The following is a 19,220-nucleotide window of genomic DNA, read 5'->3' on the forward strand; positions in this document are numbered from 1 at the left end:
TTCAGTTGTGTTAGGAAGTGAATGTTTCGCTAAACATTGCCTGCTCTTTTTGCTGTGTGAGGAAATGCACCACTCATGCTTGAGAAGAAAAGAGATATAATTTGATTTCCTATCTGTCCCCATTCTTTACTATCAAAACAAGACGGATACCTCCCTGAGGGCAGCTGGTTGTCTCCTTCCCCTGCAAAGGCTTTCTCAGCAGTTGTGGTGGGTGGGAGAGTGCTGTCAGTGGTGCCTCAGTGTGACTCTTTACTGCTGGAGGAAGGCAGCATCTTTGCACCAGGTATAATGTAGTGTGCAATTCCCTTCTCTCCAATGGTATGAGAGCTGTTCAGACAGAGAGAGCTATAGCAGTGCTGTCTCTGCAGCTCCCTGGGCACATACACTCTCCCCAAGACCTGTTTGCCTCCATCCTGTGCCTGCCCAGAGAGTGATATGGGCTTTCAGAAACTGCTGGCATGGGAACGTCTTGTCTCAGTCATGTCATCCTTGGTAGAGTGGCAGAACAATGCATGAAGTTATTGCATGTCAGGAGAAATAGCATGACTGCTCACCTTTTATTCTTGCTTATTTTGTGAGAACCTGTTCTCTCTGCTTTCTGATTTTTTTTTTTACAAAACGCCAGGAAGTCCATGCTTGTCTGGTTACACTTTTAACTTTACTCTCACAATTGCTAAATTTTAAGTAGAGTAAAATAATTGTGTGGATCATAAAGCAGACCCTGAAATAGGAAGTAACAGCACTGTGGAGCAGCAGTGGGGCAGAATGGAGACAATAGGTGAAGAAGGAGAGATGAAATGGTGGGGTGTGGGGGAGGAAGAAGGAGGCTGACAGAGGGTATTTGTGTTGCTGTGAGTTGATGAGATACTGTGTGCATTTGGAAGCCAGACTAGATGAAATGTCAAAGAGGGAGATAGTAGGGATCAAGATAGATGGTGAACAGAGAAAGAGAAAAGCTATATGGCATTATGACTTGAGCTGTTACAGGTGCCTTGTGTTTGGATAGAGTGCTAAGTGTGGTTTGAATCCCAATACTTGAGGAGTAGAACTCTCTGCTCAGCACAGGTGGCTTCACTGAAATCACAGACCTCAGGGAATGAGGACCAGCTACGTGCAGAAACCTCTCAAATTATGGCTGAAAAGCAAATACTATTTTATGCTCCTCCAGATAAGCCTTTTAAAATTGTGGAAGTTAGGAGTGGGATTAATCACATAAAGGAAAATTTAACCTACTTCAATAGCTGTTAGTCACAGCTATTGATTATGGTTTGCTAAAAGAGCAACAACCTCAAATGTTTCTGAGACTGGAAAGCTAGCTGTTAAAGGAAATTTCTGAAACTTTTTTCTCTGGCAAGGGACTATTGATTGGCTGAACTGTGATTTGATAGTCAATTTGACCTGTGAACAAACACCAGTATATCTAGTTCTCTCTTTTTTTTTTTTAACGTTAGTTTAGTTAATAAAGATGGCAATTTAGTCATCTTTTAATCTTTCACAGGGAAATCATTGCATCAGTAAGCAAAAACTCCCTCCAAACTGCAAAACCCATTAGAAGTTCTGGAGTCTGTACCAAGCAGACAGCAAAGCCTTATGCAGATCTCTCTCTTCACTGGCAAAACTGTGCTTGTTACCTTTATGGTACAGAAGTACCTCTGTAGCATCTGGTGAACCAGAGATTCAGAGATAGCTTTCCAGGTCTGCCTAACAGTGAATGTCGTGTGTGAAATCAGAGCGTTGCTGTTCCTTGCTAGGGAGAACAGTCCCCCAGTGTTGGATGTTTAAATCTGCATACAAACAGATACCTGCCTTAGATGTTTAGTCATGTATTATCACACCATGAGTAAGAGAAATCCTTTCATCAAACCTCTTAACAGAGACAATCCTGCTTTAAACACATTTTGCTGAAGTGCTCTGGTAGAACTTGACCTCAAGTGTCTTAGCTAATGCAGGACCAACACAGTTGTTTGGAAGTAAACCAGTAAAAAGCAGTGAGGAGATAAATATTTTAGATGAAACTCCTTTGTCACACACACTAATATGTGCTTGTTGTGGAGTTGTATTTTTTAATTTTGTTTTGTTTTTTCAATGTGGAATAGTTGGTTGTTTGATTGTTTTTAACTCTCTAATGTTTGACATTTAAGGCTCAGGCCTGGGAATTCCCCTGTATATTTATCAAGGGATGCTATCAGAGGCATGGTCAAAAATGGATGAGCAGGAGGTGAGAAAACTGGTTATCTGGGGAAGACAGGAGTTCTTTTAGAACACGGAGATCAGAGTGAGGTGAAAAGGCTGACTTCTGTATAATTCTTGTGCTTCAAAGCCCAATAGATAATGACACTGTAGGCTCCAAGGGCTCACGAAAGATGAAATTCAGGTTAAAGAAGTAAAAGGTTTTTCTTATCATTTTACTAGCTCTTTGCTACCAATACTGATTTAAACAAGGCCAAGTGCAGGAACTCACTACTTTAAATTAAAATGCTGTGTACTAATCTGAAGTATCCAGCACATCTGGCAGATAGGGTAGCATGGGATCGGTGCAGTGATTCAAATCACATTTAAACATCCTGTCTTCTAATATTTTTTGTTCCTGATAATGAACTATTTAGTATGGACATAGCTTGTAAATTAAATAGAATATTGATATTCTTTTTGGCCAACACTTGACTGATTTAAAAACGGATATATTAGCTGTACTTAGGACATTTTTTTCTCCCATCCTTATAAACCATATTTATATGGAAATTTTAGCAGGGTGATAATTTCCAATTTACTATTCATTACAATGAAACACTTGTTATATTAAGATTTGCAGTTCTTTGGTGGTTTTTTTTTTCCATTGAACTATTTTGAGAACAAAGAGCAACAGATACAATATGTAATGTATCTGTGTCTTGGGGTTTTTCTTGTTTGTTTCACAGGCAATGTGTTCTTAAAGCATACCTTCAGAATAAGCTCAAGGCTTTATTTATTGAATGCACGTGTTTCATCTACAAGGGAGAAATGGTCCCAAAGAAGAGGCCAATATTTTTGGTCAATAAGGATTAAATGGTTTGGCTTATGCTCAAAGGATGGCAAAATGTTTCCTTATTAGCATTAATTTAAAAGGGGATATAATACAGTTAGATAGGAGATAATTTAAACAAAACAAAGAATTCGTACCTGGTTTCCATGAATTCACTTCTGAACTTCAGACTTCAATATCTTCTAAAGTCTAGTCTCTCTCCTTCGAAATGAAAAAAAACCAAAAGACCAAAATGAGAGGGAAAAGTTCTTTAATTTTTCACTTTTAGGGCTATTTGTCTTTGTAACACATGGAAATTGAAGGCCTGGAGCAGTAATTCCGCAGCATTTTGATAAAAATCATGTGCAATGTACTGATCTCCTTTGTAAGTGGAAATTAGACATGGACAAATTGGCTACTAAGAATAGTTTTTGAATAGTCCAGAAGCTTGCAGGTTTTTCTAAAACACTGAACAGTCCCAAATTAGGGAGCTGGAGTTTCCACTGTGCCTCTACTTTTCCATTCACTCTAAACCTCTCTCCCCTTATGAAGCCTTAGGAATCTGCCATAGTGCTGTTTCAGAGGTAGAAGATAAGAGCTGTTTCTACTTAATGCAAAGATCTATAAATTTATTACCTGTTTGCAGCCTTGCTATGAGGAGAGTTGTCACATGAAAGTTTATTCCTCTTGAGAGCATACTCTTGGTTTTTACAGTAAACTCTAGATTGCTTCCTACAAATATTTTTACTTGGAAACTTAATCCTAAAGCTCTTTTATAACCGTAATAAGGAGAGGTTTTGAAATCAATGCACTTGTTTCTTCATCACTTTTATGAATTGGGAAACTACTGCTATGCCATCTTCATTCATAACTGGACTGCGTATAGATGCTGATTTTTTTTTTTTATGGATGACACAGTATTGATTTTGCATTTGCATTATGTAAGAGAATTGAGATGAGAAATCCCATTTTGCACTCAGAATTACGGTTTCTAGTCTGGTTTGTAGATGCCTGTCCAAATATGCTTTATTTGTATCTTGTCATGATTTGACATATCATTTCATCAAGATAACTAATAACTTTCCAAAAATTATTGATGGTGTGATTGTTTCTTTTGAAAATGTTAACTCACACATTCTATATTATTTTAAGAATTGAAAATATCATATTTTGTTTTTTTCTACTATTTTATCAAATATGAATGAAAGAAATGTGTTTGAGAAAAATTATACCATAGACCTGATTTTTATATCAGTATACCAGCTTATACTAGGTGACATTCTTTCTTGACTGTTGGAAAATTTAGCTAAAAGAAAGTGCATAACAAGAATATTTTTTCAATTTTAGATTTATTTTGTGTAGGAAGATGTTGGATCAAGATTAGTCTTGATGCAGGTAGCTAAAACTCTTCTTCTCCTAAGAGGAACCATACGTTGTACTATAAATATTGAATTCAGGTTCTTCCTTGGAACTCTATTAAAGTGCCAGTACTAGAGTAATAGCAATGCAAATCCACTGCTTCCTCGAAACCTTTCTAGTTGAGACTGGTGCAAACACCCGTGCATATGTACAAGTAGCTATTCCAACTATGAAAAAAAGTAGGTCAGATCAAGTCTTGTAATTTTATATTTCCAGTTTCTTCAAGAATCTTCCATTGCAGCTTACCACTACCCAAATCTGGGAGTTAGGAGAATGGAAAAGATGTGGGGGTCAGTCAGATACAAAAGGGTGAAACTGTCATAAATGAAATAATGATGGTTTGGGGGGGTTTTTTGACCATTTTGACCATTTTGACCATAGTTTACTGTTATGATTGTTTGGTTGAAAATCTATTGAAGAATTTACCTATTAAGAGTAGGGAAAATTATCTATATGCAAGAGTATGCACCATGTACAGAGGATAGCTGTATATTAAAAGAAAATAGAAAAAATTAGAAAATAAATGTGATGTGGAAATCTCTTCTGGGCTGCTAAGGTACCATGTGTGTTTTAGTACCATGAGAATTAATATATTTTGTGCAATTTAAAATAAGTGTATGATTAATTTTTTGATGAGTTGCCCGCTACTGCAAATCCAATTTATGCAAACAAAATTTGAAATATAAATGCATTAGCTGAAAATATTTAATCATAGACATGAATATGAACTTATCATGCTCATTGCTTTACACTTGCAGGTTGGCTTAAATTATTAATGCATATTGTTGAGTGGAAGCAAAAGAGACAGTAACACTGACTCTGGCTGTGGTGAGGACTGCAGTCTTGCTGGTGGCCACTAGTAGTAGGAGATTATTTCTCCTTCTTTGCTGTTTTAGCACAGCTGACCACCCTTTCCAAATGTTGCCTCCCTGCTTGCCCATGTCCTGCACACTGTGGGATAGGGAGCAGTGATTTCATGCAGGGTGTCATTGCTGATGCAGTCCCAGATCAAAAAAAAAAGCTTTTTTTTTTCCCTCTTTACTGTCTGATCCTTTTTGCAAGTGTGGATGTTTTACGGCTAATAAAGGTGCTTGGTTTTTTTAGTCATCTTTTTTTCCCTATAGGAATAGAGTCAGCTTGTTATTGCAATTTATCTGATAACAACGCTGACCAGCAATTAAAAATTGCAGGCAGTTGGGGTATTCCATCATGTTTGTAGCTGTTTATTTTCCTTCTGTCAGAAATCAATGCTGCAGCAATGGAAAATAGGAAATGAAGAAATAAAAAGTTGCATTCAAAGCTTGAAGCCAATGGAGCTTACACTGAATTATTAAACAATATAATTTTAAAACTTCAGAAGTAATATTAATGTTGAAGCCTCTGCATTTCATTTGATACTCAGGTAATGGATGCAGAGCAAGCAAGCTGCACACTCTTTCAGTTACTTTACCTTCAATTGTATTTCCATATAGGTGTTTTCTGTAGGTAGACAGGTTATAGTAAAGTTTAGTTAGTGAGGCACATTGTGCTTTGGAAGCAATGAAAGAAGGTGGTATTTGAAAGGCAACCTGATGGGATGCATGATGAAGGATCACCAGCGTGGTGTCTGCAGGGATTTGATGTTCGGGACTCGCTGGATCCTTCATCAACAGTCAGGGGTTACACAGGCAAGGTTTGGATGGGTCAGTTTGGTTACCAATCACAGGTCAGCTGGGGAAGAACTGCAGTCTCGGACAAGCTCCTGGGCACGCGCATGGTAGTCTGCAAACCAGGATCCCACCCAACCCTGGGGCCAATGTGTGGCACTGCAGAAAGGGCTTGTGAATCTGTGGGGAATTCCTGGTGTCAGATCAGACTTCAGTAAGATGCAAGTATATCACTGTAGAGAGCTTGTATTCCTTCTCACTCTGGAAAAGACAGATTTAAGGCCCAGGTAGGATTTCCTGTTTATTTTTCAGTAGCTTATTTGATTTGTGAGGATCTTTGATTTGACAAATTCTTCGTTAAATACATTCAAAACAAGTAGTTTATCAGGGGGAAAAAATGTCATATTGTGCATTTTCCCCCTTCTTTTCCTTCTTCTTCTTATTTCCCTTTTTTTTTTTTTTTTTTGGTGTGTGGTCTAATCGGTGTTTTTTTACTGTCACCTAGTGATAAAAGATGTGTGCTCAGGTCAAAAAGAAAAGATGATTAAATGTTACATTATTGCCTCAGCTGTCATTTTTCAAACAAAAAGCAAAAAAAAAGGAGAAAATGAAAAGAATAAACTTCTTCCTGATTCTTCCCCCTAGTGGCATCAAGCCACGTGGCCTTGTCATGAAAAGGTCACTTAGATTTTAGCTGAAATGATGACAGCACATGCTTTGTTTTACATTTGAGCTCTCTCCTCCTGGTTTTCTCTGTGACACAGCACGGGGCTGTTCCGCTTGTGGAGCCTGTTACAGCAATGGGTTTAAGGCAACATAGTGAGTACCAGAGCTCCCGGGTTTGACAGAATGGGAGAAGAATGACGGGAAAGAGAAGAGAAAATCATATCCTAAGTGAGACTTGTAGGAATATTAAATCTAACACCTGACAAAAGATTACTCCAAACCCAGCAGCCTTGAATATGAATCATTGTAATGAACTCTGCATGGAAGTGCTCCTGATGACAGTCCAGAAACTCAGTCTGGTGAAATCACAGTTGCTCTCCTGCCTCTGTCTCTGACAGCATATTACTCCTACTATACTTACTAATACTCAAAGTTTTTTGCTTGCAATCATGTTTTTTGGTACTTAAGAATGTGGTTTTTAAAGGGTTGATCTGTTCTGTTTATTATTTTTTTCCAAAGTGAGCATTGAGATACAAATGTTTTTAGGATTTTCTTTTAAAGTAAGATTTTGTTTTGATGACTGTGTAACAGTTTTTGGCTAAAATTCATTGGTGGGTTTTGTCTGTGGGAAAAATTGTTTAATCTTTCTTGTGTTTCATTTCTGAGTGAAGCTTTTAGAGAGACATCGTTATCTATGTGGCTTTTGCTCAATATTGAATCAATGCACTGAAAAAAGAATAGTGTTTCTAATTCATTCTCACATTGGTTTCTTTCTTGTCTTCTCATATTTAATTGCTTAATGAATTCTGCCTCTGCTTGGCTGAGATCTCTATGACATTTACAGCTCAAGGCAGAGTGATTAAAGAAGCTTTATAGGAAATATATAATTACCTTCTTAGAAGTACAGTTGTTTTCCCTCTGAAATCCATAGTCCAGTCCATATGGAAGCAGACTGCCAGCTCCAGTGTTGGTGATGCATTTACTTCAAGACTACTGGGTATCTCTGTTCTTTGTGTGATACAGATGGTTTAGTAGTCAGGTATGAGGCATCTGTAGCTGCTGTATCTTTCTTGGATGCACAGAAAATTTAAGAATAGCAACCATTGTTTTCTTTACAGGATCTGTAAAACTAAAACTTGTTCTGGGCTGGAAGTATGCATGAAAAATTGTGAATTTCCAATGGTAGAAAAAAAGAGTGAAAAAAAAGGAATCTTGGGTGAAATTCCTAAGAATGGGCTCTATCTTAGGAAGTGCTGAGTAGTATTACAGAAGGCTGACTCCTCTTGCTACTGCTGATTATAGCAGCATGAATATGCACCTGTAGCAGCAGCTTAGAAAGCACCTGTAAATCTCTTTAATTTCATTTGAAACCACAGAATATCCTGAGAGTGGGTGACATTCTTTATTGTGCTTATTTAAAGCCCTGTGCACTGCTACAAATTTAAAATCCCAGTGACATGAGCTGCATCTTTTCAGTTTTAGACAAATTAAGGTGTGATGGTGCATCCCACTCACCCAATCCTCAGGCCTGCTCTGTGATCTCAGAAATTCTTGACAAGATTTAACCAAACCAGCTGAGCCACAAAGCATCCCTTGACCAACTGGGCCATGAGATACTCCCTGATCACACCAGGAATTCTTGCATGGTAAAGGTGGGAACAACCAGAAGCATCAGCTGCCCAACTGTTGTGGGTTAAAAAGGGTTTTCCCCTGGAGTTGGAAGGCGGTTAATCCCAGGGGATGGTGTTCTTGGTGTAGAGCCAATCAGAAGCTACAGTTCGGCCCTGTGAAATGAACATATTACAACAGACCAGAAAAGGAGACAGATTACGTAGTTGGAAGAGAGGCAGCCATGGCTTGAGACACCATGTGTTAGAGCTGAGGGACCAGGGAGCCCCACTGGGGGCCAAGGCCCTCAGCCCTGGCTGGGGCTGCAGAAACCCGGCACAGCATTAAAACTGGACCGGCTGCTGTGGCCAAAAGGCTGGGGGAAGTTTTCTCCACGGTGAGTGGGCAGCAGAAGAACGGCGGCAGAGACAGCACTGAATAGAGAGCTGAAAGCCAAGAAGATAACCGTGAAACAGCAAATATGGCACATGGCCAGGCTGAGACGCAGAGGTGTCCGACAGAGAGAGAGGGAGAGAACCAAGCTCAGTAGAGACTGTTTGGGGTGAGACTGAATTACTTCCCCAAAACCCTTGAGACCCCTTTTGGAAGGAGGGGGTGGGCTTCTATTTGAAGGGAGTTCCAAAATGCAGCAGCAGCTAGAGAGAGAGAGGAGCCGAAAGCTCAGAGACGTCCTGGAGCTGGATCAGGACGGTCAGAAGGAATGTGGGAGAAGTGGCCTTCCTTCCCCCCCCTGCCACGTTGGCAGCTTGAGACGGAGCAAAGGAGCACTGTTAGAATACTTGGGGCAGAAAAACTGAACTGAGAGCCCTAAACATTCTGACTCAGGGGGAATTTGACCCCCTGAGGAAGGGACTTTCATGGGATGCCTTGCACCCCATGATATGACCGTGGTAAGGCGAGTTTTGTCCCTGCTTTGCAACCCACGGGAGAGAGACCTTCAGTTGAAACTAAAGGGCCAAAAGGGGTGAGAGAAAAACCCCTGCATTGTAATGAAGAGGGAGAGAGAGATTTTCCAACTACGACAGAGTGAATCTGCTGCTTGGAAGAGAAGAGATTGTGCTGCCCTGAAAGTGATTTTCTTCTTTCCTCCTTGAACTTTTATTTGGAGGGAAAGGAGGGATTTGATCTATGTAAATATATTGCTTTACCATAAGAGAGATAGTTAGAATTGTTGTATGTAAATGTATTATAGTATTTATTGTGTTAGTAATAAACTTTGATATAATTTCCCCATGCTAGTTGATGTGTTATGTCTGAAAACCCCTCTCACATTGAGGCAAAGTGTGGGGGGCTTAGAAATTGGATTTTTGGGGAGTCAAATCACAACAATAACCAAGGTGGGAAACAAAGGATAAACAATTACATTTTGTAGCTTTGCTAAACCATATACCTGAATCATAACGCAAGTGTAATGATACCATTATTACTGCACTTTAGGAAACAAGCCCTGTAGTCACCTACTTGGATTGTTGCCAGGATGGAAACCTACTGATGACCAAAGTCAATCATCTTATGACCCTATAAGCACTGGTCCTAAGTGAAGCCCTTTTGAGTGGTCCTGGACCACAGTGGGCTGTGCCAGCACCTCACTCTGAGTGGGACACCTCAGAGATGACAAGTCTCAAGTTTGCGATATTTGAAGGATTGTCGCTGACAGTGAAGCATAGGCTGATGACCCCAGCCTGCCCCATCTCCACACTTCTTGAGGTGCAGCTCTTGCCTGTTGGGAAGCACAAAGGGGTTTGATGTGAACATTTCACTGAACTCAAGGGGAATTTTTGATAGGTGCCTTTACGCAAATAGAAATAGGTGTACACATCGGTTTACCTGTGTGCATGTGAATTGATTATGGTATGAATGTTATGATCTCACATCTATGGTTAAGTCTTTGTTATAATTGTAGTGAACTCTATTGAATTGCTTTGTAAATGTTAAAGTAGTCAGTTATTAAGTGCTCTTAAACCCTTTTGCACCCTTATCTTTGCATCTCTATCCTTTACACCTTTACCCCCTTTCGCACTCCCGGATTCTGTGTAAATGACTTTAAATTGCTTCTTATTTGACCTTCCCTCCTTGGATGCTTTAATCTGTGTAGTAAGTAATAGAGTGAACCTTGCCATTGAACTCTCCAAAGTCGTATTTTCACAAATTCACATTAAAGCCTGCCTTCACCAATACCTTTGACTGTGTTTCTTTAAGCAACCAAACCACTCTTTTGCAACATAAGAATAGACGTAACTAAATAGTAAAAAAGCTTCTTTGCAAGACCAGTGTCCAAATCACCAGTGGGTGATTTGCTATTTTCTGGTAAGAGCTGCAGCTGACCAGAAGAGGAATGTCTGCAGTGCACTGTACTTGGTGTATAATAACAGTTGCATACAGTCCTGATAACACAGGTGGAAACATATGGATAGAAGGGAGTAGTTTGAGATGCAGTTAGATCACCTAGCTAGCAATCTGCAGCTATTTAAAGCCATGGGTTTGCTAAATTTATTTTTGCAGTTTCTACAGGACAAAGGAGAAAACGAGAAAGCACATAAATACAGATTATGCATTTTGTTGTCAATAACCACTATTTTTTTTAAGTAATGCTGGGACAAAAATGTGTTGTCCCAATGTATCAAGCAGACCAAGCAGTTTTCTGCATACCTCCCATATATATCATGTATGTATTACTACCAGCACTCCAAGTCATTAATTAAGCAGAATTCTCTTATGTGTAGATTATGCTGGCAGGTTAATTATGGTTACCAGGCTACTGAATCAATAAAAGAATAAAGGAAACAGATTGCATACCTAGAAGAAGTTGTGTAAAATTAGAAAAGGAACAGAGGGGATACACTAAGGCAGTTTAAGGAGAGATGTCATCAATTTGAATTTAGGCAAAAAAACATGGGTTGATTTCAAAATCCATTTAAAAAAAAAAATTTTCAATGCTAATTGCAAGGAATAATAGAATAGGAATAATAATAGGACTAATAAGATTATGCTTTTCTTCCTCAGGTATTGCTGTAGTGTATAAACATATTCCCTTTTTATGCCCTCATCTTACATAGTCTGCTAGAGATGCATCTGTTCTGTGGAGTCTTTCCCCCTGCCTGAATTTGCAGGGCTATTGAGTATGGTAATATACTTGCTTCTTTTCTGGAAAAAGCATCAGGACTAGTTAGCTTAGAGACAAGACCTTCTTTTTTTGTGCTTGATATGTTATTCATATCCTGTCTCACAGGGACAGGAAGTATTTGCCAAAGGGATAAATATCAATATAATTGTTTCACTTATTTTTGTTGTGTTTTGATAATTTTTGTAACAACTAATAATTAGCCCTAAAATTGGTGCTTCAGCTTCAGTCACTGAAGGGTTCACTAGTTCATAGCAGAAGAGGCACCATTTAAAATTAAGGCCATTGCTCAGAAAGACTTTGGTTTCTTCGTCCATGTTGCCTGTGAGAAACTCTTAGATATCACAGGCTGATAATATACTCTTGATGTAACTTTTCCTTGGCATAGGTGGAGATGAGGGCTATTTACTCTTGCTGTAATTTCAGACACTACTGGACTTAACATATGCTGCTCCCATTAACTTGGGAAGTAGTTATTGTCAGTGGCATTGAGGTCCCCCTTCTGTACAATGAAACAGCTGATTTTTCAGTTATGTCTCCATGCCCTAGTTCACTGAATGACACAGGAATTACATCAGAAAGAAATTTGACAGATAGAACAGGGGGTACTTTGGCACATGGAGCTATTTCTGAGGAGTAGAGCTTAACACAGAATATTCAGATTGGAAAGGTGATACTTTGTGGTAATGCCAAGGAGCGCAGATTCGCACACTGAGCCAGGGCTGCAGTGCACTTGCACCCTTGTCCTCTTAGCATTGTCTCTTCTAATAACAAAAGCATGAAGCAGTACCTTGGGACTCTCCAGCTGAGCTGGGCAGCTAAGAGCACGGGCCTCCTCTGCTTCTAGTTGTGCTGGTTAAAAAAGCTTTCGCTCTGAGTTGCATATCACAGCATCTTTTCTGGAGGTGTTGGTCCTCCTCACCCCTCAAAGCTCAGTGAGCTTCTTGAACAACTATTCCTTAGTCTGTCTCAGCTCACGCAGGCAGGGTTAACTAAAAGCCTTCAGATAATGTCTTTGGTGACTTAGTTCTTTCTGACATTACATAAGGTAGAGAGTACTTCAATGTGCAGCCCACCTGGCAAATCTGAGGGGTCTCCAATAATGGGATGGCAACCTTTGAGCCAGAAGAGAAGGTAAGTGCAAGACTCTCTATGTTCTGAATGACCGCTTAAGTTATTCTTCACTCTGCAAGCCCCACCATCCACTTTGGTCACCCTGGAAGATAACTTGGTTTTGACCCATGTGACCATTAGCACTTCATCCTCTGTGTCACTTTCCAACTTTTTCTTTTTTTTTTTCCCCCATCTATTTAATTGTAGACATCTTGGAAGAAGGTGTCTCTGTTTTCAGGATGCCAAGCCAAGCAAAACAAAGACCAGATCCTGTTCAGGTCCTTCAGCTTCTGCTGAAATAATTAATGAGGTTTCGTATGAGCTGTTGCAAAGTGCCTAGAGACTGCTAGATTTGCCTACTCAGTTGCCGTGGTGCACCTTGGCCACATAGTTGTTTGTTAAGCAATTTTACCTCTAATATAAAAGGCATTGTGTAAAATCAGTTCCTGTTATCTTTTCATAGAGAATCTCCATCCAAACTTTAAGCTTAGAATTGCTATCTCCTTAAACACTTTCAGATAATAATGATACAAGTTCTTCCAGTTAGTATATGTCATTACTTTTTATAAAGCAAAGCTTTGTTCCTAGCTGTAGAAATATTGTGATTTACTGGCCTCTGGCCAATCTGTTAATTACCTACTAGTTCCAAAGCCCCAGGGGCTTTGGTTCATTTCAGTGTAAGTTATTAACTTGCTGGTAAAGGATAAGCACCTCATAAATAGTTTCTCTAAATAACTTGACAATGCTGCAGAAGTTTAATTTTTGTATTTTTTTTTCTTATAAATAAGAATAAATATGTGGGGGGCAGCTTTAAGGTGCAGTTATATAAGGGAACTCTTGATTTGAGATATCAAATAGTAGCCGCATATCCATGTGTACTACGTACTACGTACTACATACCTGTTACTTAGGTATCTTCATGTTTTTGGGAGAATTTCAGCAGTTTTCAGTGTACCAGACTGATTGAAGACTGGTTTGTTTTATAATGCTTAGTTTGGTTTGGGTTTTCAGGTCATATTGTTTTAAAATAGTAAGATCAGATGAAGAGATCTTAGGCCAGGCTTCGCTTGTGGTAAGTCCATTGAGAGAATTTGCAATAGTTAAAGGCAGTCTGGCTGTCTTAAAGTAATTGAGACAGATAATAGACTCTTTAATCTCTTTTTCTGTATCTCGTCCTGTCTTTTTTCTTTCTTTTTTTTTTTTTTAAAGGTTGTAAGCCACTTATTTTTTTTAAATGTGGGATAATAAATATAAAACTCACTGTTCTCAGAAGGAAAAGGCTGGGACTGTCCTTGGCCTGGGAAGCATCCTTTAGGAAGCTTATGTACCTGAAGTTAGAAAATATTTTTTCTACAACCCTCTTACAGTTTTGGATATAAAAAGTGTCTCAACTGATTAATTGCTTTTGTAGCTCACGGGGAGAGAAGAGATTCTGTAATTGCCTAGGTCCTAGGCCTTGCTTAGATGCCTTCTATCTGCTAAATAAGCCGATAGACAGGATAACTAATTCAAGGACAGGTATTACAGACTCTTCTTGCAATGGGCCATTAATATATTCTGTGTGAGCTGAACTCCCTGAGAGAACTTAACAAATATACCCAGGATAAAGAAAGTACATCAACCCATTTTTAGCTGTAAGCTCAAGTGAGAGGAGAAGTTAAAATCATCCCATCAAACACAGCAGGCAAAAATGGTGTTCTTGTGTTGTTTGTATTCATAAGGATGGATAAGGAACCTGCCTGAAGCAGTGAATCACCATGGTAAATGGCTGGCCAGCTACCATAATTTAGAAATGATCTCACCTAATGAAATTTGTTAGGATCAAATCTGCTTGACCTTGTCTCATTAATACGGGTTTGGAGGGAGGCTGGAAGGAGTAGAAGTAGGATGAGGAAACGGAGGGGAGCATGGTCTGTACAAGAAGGCTGAGAGTCGTAGGGCTTGACATAGTGAGTACCATAATACTATGGGCAAGAGAGAGCAAGGATCCCTAGAGCAGAGCAGTGCTAGAAGCAATACAGAGGAGTACAGTGCTCATTCTCCTGCCCTGCACATTGTTTCAGTCTGCAGAAAAGAGCTCAAGTACCTAAAGCTCCCTGTGATGAACTGGTAGATTTTGTGTTGCCCTGTTTCCTTCTTTTTCTCCCCCCACCCAGAATGCCTCAGCCAAGATCACATGGTACTGCATGGTGGATATACCCATACAGAACATTCCCCATGGTGGGAGTTCTGCAGTCACATAAGAAAGAGTGACTTGAGAGCAGATATAGAGGTGAACTTGGTTGTCCCAGTTTGTATAGGCTGTCTAAGTTGATGGCTAAGTTGATGGCTAAGCTAGGAGGAGAGCTGGATTGCCCACCTAATGCACACCAAAAGGAAAGATAATTGGTTTGTATCACTTCTGAGAGGTGGTTCTGGCTGAGAAATAAACACCAAAGGAAAGTGGCTTTAGCTGAAAATCGGATTCTCAGCAGCAAGAAGTGCCTGATCTGATTGTTTGTACCTTTTCCCCCAAAACTTTGGCAGGCTGTTTTCTTTGTCTCTCCTCTTTTTCTCTTTTCTCTCCTCCAGCCCCTGGCCCTGGCCCTGTGACTTTCAGCGCTCTCAGAACTAGCAGTCAGTCTCTCTTTGCCTGGAAGGAACGCTCTGCTCTACTCTGGAAGCAACAGCTCCTTTTATCTTGTGTACTGTGGTTGTCTGACTTGAGCATCTCAGAGCAAAACTGATAAAGTCTGCTAAGACAAGATGGTCATTTTCAATCCTTAAGAGCTTATCAGGTTTTAAAAATCTCACAAAAGAGCTATGTGTTAGTTAAATGATGATTAATGAGGATACTTATGAATAAAATATACCAATTTATTTGATTTTGTAATAATATCGTTAGACTTGTCTCTTTTCTCTGTCTTAAGTCTATAAACAAAGGGATCACAAGAGAACAGCATGTCTGTGCTTGTTTAAATCAGCTGGAATTAGTGGCACATGCCCTTTGAGGTCCCCAAGTTAGGTGGAATCACTGAAAATTATTGTGATTTTGTATCAGGATAGTTCAAGATATTAAAGCCAAGACCTAACCCACCTGCTTTATGTCAGATGATTCAAACAGTCTGTGGAACAGTATAGAAACTGTAACAGAGTTACAATTTTTGTGTCATAGGAAGGAAAAAAAAGAGAAAATGGGTATTGTCATGATGAACTCTTGGTTGTGCGTTGTTAGTTTTTTTCTCAGTTGTTATGCAGGTTGTTATAGAACCACCATTTGAACCTTCTGCCTGGATGAGGAGGTAGTTAGGTTTCCAGTGCAAGTTCCCACTTCGTGACAAATACATACCCATAGATGGAGGATGGGCCCTTTCAGGTTTTGAATACTAGCCCCTCATGTAGTCTAAGCTGGCTGGGCAGTAGGTTAGGATAGATAGAAATAAGCGATTTGCAAGTACAGTGGCACTAGTCTGATAAAAACAGGGGAACCAGTCATGTATAGGAAGCTAAAAGCCGTATGAGATCTCAAGTTTATTCCCCATGCCGCCGTGAACAATTGAGTTTATACAGCATTGTCAATAATGAAGTAACTGGTTGTGGGGTTTTTTTTTTATAATGCAAATGCACTGATGTTCTCTTTCTTCTCTTGCAGCTGCCCTGAGAGCTTGTGCTGATGGAGGTGCCAATCGTCTCTACCACATCACGGAAGGGAGCCAGGAAAGGTATGTTAGCAATACACTAGAAGTCATTGAAGTCATCTTCTCAATGAAAGTAAAATACAGAGGAACAGCTACTGAAGTACCTGCCTGCTCTGTGCATGGTACTTTAATGAACTGTGGCAGATAGTATAATATTTTCTCCACATTATCTTTAATTTTTATTCCCAACTACAATTTTTAAAAACACAGGTAGCCTGAAATACCATTTTCCCTGAATTCCACTAATTTTTTTTCCTCTTAAAAGATCTACTCTCAGCCTGTCCTATTTTATGCATCCATCAGAGTTATGCCACTGAAAAAAATTACTGTGCCCCTAGCAAGGGTTGCCTAGAGGAACATCTTATGCCTGACATGATGAGCTGAAACAAAGTGTGTCCTCTTCATTTTTCCTGTGAGGCCTTAGAGGAAATCTACTTACTTTGTGAAGTGAGATGGGTAATAAAATAAGAAGTCTTCTTTTTGAATTATTTCTCAATTAGCATCAGGGTGTGATAAGTGACCAAAGGAAAGTGCAGAGGTTATCTATAAATGTATATGCTAGGTGAGGAAATATGACTGAAAGAATATGTTCTGTTTTTCTACAATGGCATTTAAAATTGTAAAATATCCCAGTTTGTTCCCCAGAGTTGTTGAGCTGGGGTTGTGATGCAAAATACTGCATTCAAGTGCTTTCTTATTTTTGTAGTGGAACCATGTAATGCTGTGTAAACTTAACTTACTAAGGATTCTTTTTGCTTGTCTTTAAGATTTTCAGTTATTTTGAGCAAGAATTCATAAACAAATAGTTTCATAAAAGCAAATAAATTGATAGAACTGACTCTTGGGGCAACGGAATGAGACAGGCATTTGGTAGAACTTACAAATTTATAAACAATTTTGTTCATATAGCAAAATCTGACATGGGGTTTGCTTTTCATGTCATGACAAGTCTATGACAGAGACCAGGGGAAGCTTGGTTTCTTCCTCTCCTTCAGTGTAAAACCTGGGGTTGGAGAGGAAGACTCCAGTCTGAAAGTAAAAATTATCTAAAAATTTCTTTCTTTGTCACCTGTGAAAGGTCTGGCTGAAGTTCTACAACTGCTAAAACAGAGACTGGAGTCTGGCAAGCACTACTGTCATAGAATATTCCTTCTGTAACCTTCTGTTTCTCCTTTTCTAGTAGTCGCTCGTAGAGCCATGCACAACTCAACAGGTTGAATTCAAGACTGACTTGCAGCAAACATTTCTCTTTGATAATTGTGATGCTCTCCAAAGAACAACATTTTAGAGCTTTCACTTTACCTTCTCCTGTAACCCATTCATCTCTTCTGCACACCTTTATGTTTGTATTAAATAAATATAATTGAGGGGAAAATGGATGATTATACCTTGACTGAATAGTTCTTTCAGTCTTACGTACTTGGCCCTTGGAGTATTCTTTTCCTCTTTGTTCTCATCTTAATTGCTTTGGGTAGGTATATTTTACCTTCAAACTGCTTCTTTTGAAACAAACAAAAAAAAAAGATCTACATAATTTGGACTTTTTTCTTTAAGGAAATCATTCTGCTAGAAAGAATATCCATTTACTTCTCTGAAGTATTTTCCTTTAAACTCCCTGTCCAGCATCATTAAAGAGCTGTCTGCTCAGACTCTACTGACATGCTAATCATTTTTTAATGCTGGCTTAACCTTCTGTTTAAAACTGTACTTTATTCAAAGCCCTGATATCTAATTGTGTTGTATCAAACCTTAAAAAGCTACAGTCCTTAAATTTTAGAGAGATTATTATATCCATGAGATATAAATAAAGAATTTAATTGATATTTTCAGCTTGATTCTCAGTGACACTAAAGTATGTGAAGAACCCTTTAAAAGAATGGGAATAGATGATAACATTATGGGAAAATAACAGCTTGCAATATGGGACTGTTGCACAAGTGTCTTCCTTTGGAGATAAGTTCATATTACAGAATCACAGAATCAGTTCCCTATACTGCATGTGTTAGTGTTCAAGCACTTATAGAGGTATTTGATTGTGTCAGTAGCCCAGTAGGAGTGCAAAGGGACAGGACCCATAGTCCTGTCTTGTGATTATGTCTTTGGATGCTTGTGCTTGATCGAGTTATTCCCTCTTAAGCCTCCTTTTGGGACTTGGATGGTCACTTATCTCTGTCACCTTATCTCTGTCAAGCCTGGCTATGTCTCCATCCCTCTTCAAATCTAGTTTTAAGCTCTCTCAACGAGCCCTACCAACCCCTGAGCTAAGATCCTTTTACCCCTTTGAGATAGGTGGCCTCTGTTTGTTGCCTGCAGGCTCAGTGTCGTATAAACTGACATACCATCAAAAAAAACAAAATACCACTGGTAACACCAGTCTTGAACCCAGACGTTCATCTGCATAATTTTCCTGTTTCTTACCCTAACATTCTCTGCAACCGTCAGGACAAAAAAACCCACAACTGGTGCTGCAGATCCCTTGACTAGTTGTCCCAACACCCTGAGGTCCCTCTTACATTTCCACAGCCTTCTTGTCGGGATTTCATTGGTATCCACTTGAAAAGCCAGTAGCAGGTAATAATCAGTGGGCCATACCAGGGTGGGGAATTTTTTGGTGATGTGTCTTTTCCAGGCCCAGAGAGGCAACAACCAACCCTAGGGGTTGGGTTCGATTGGCAGTGAAATAGTTGTTGCTATTTTGAAGAGTCCATTTCCAAATCCTAGCAAAATACAGAGCTAGAAATTACCTCAAGAGATCCATCCTACTTTCCCTCCACTTTAAGGTGAAGACAAAGCTATCTGTTCCATTCCTGATACATAACTAAGTTAGCTGGTTCTTAAAAATATTCAAGTGAGAACTCTATCTGCCGCCCCACCCTGCATCCAGCTTACTCTGTTTTGGGCTAAAATGTGCCCAGCTTGTTTGGTCTTTCTACTGGTCATCTTTTCTT

The 19,220-nt window shown here is 39.3% G+C and overlaps 1 protein-coding gene and 1 long non-coding RNA gene across 13 annotated transcripts in view; one reads left to right on the forward strand and one right to left on the reverse strand.

The window, feature by feature from the left end:
* The window catches only part of TPK1 (thiamin pyrophosphokinase 1), a 304,538-nt gene that overhangs the window by 98,217 nt on the left and 187,101 nt on the right, over positions 1-19,220 (forward strand). For 9 of the 11 annotated variants that reach the window (XR_003529755.1, XM_027656014.1, XM_027656010.1 and 6 more), the window contains one exon: positions 16,227-16,296. Coding sequence is in view for 8 of the 11 variants with exons in the window: in XM_027656014.1 (XP_027511815.1) it covers positions 16,227-16,296 (70 nt within the window). In the remaining 3 variants the exon portion in view is untranslated. Of the gene's footprint in view, positions 1-8,589; positions 8,903-16,226; positions 16,297-19,220 lie in introns of those variants that run through there. The other 2 variants (XM_027656015.1, XM_027656016.1) reach the window with 2 other exon arrangements.
* LOC113953148 lies at positions 1,536-7,728 on the reverse strand. 2 transcript variants are annotated; one of them, XR_003529756.1, is made up of 3 exons: positions 7,624-7,728; positions 3,160-3,223; positions 1,536-1,784 (listed from the first exon to the last, which is right to left on the reverse strand). It is a non-coding gene; the product is annotated as an uncharacterized LOC113953148 (long non-coding RNA). The 2 variants fall into 2 exon arrangements; XR_003529757.1 differs by lacking the exon at positions 7,624-7,728 and adding an exon at positions 3,638-3,693.

This window comes from Corapipo altera, unplaced genomic scaffold (genome assembly GCF_003945725.1).
Source record: "Corapipo altera isolate COAL_440 unplaced genomic scaffold, ASM394572v1 59, whole genome shotgun sequence".
Taxonomy (NCBI): domain Eukaryota; kingdom Metazoa; phylum Chordata; class Aves; order Passeriformes; family Pipridae; genus Corapipo; species Corapipo altera.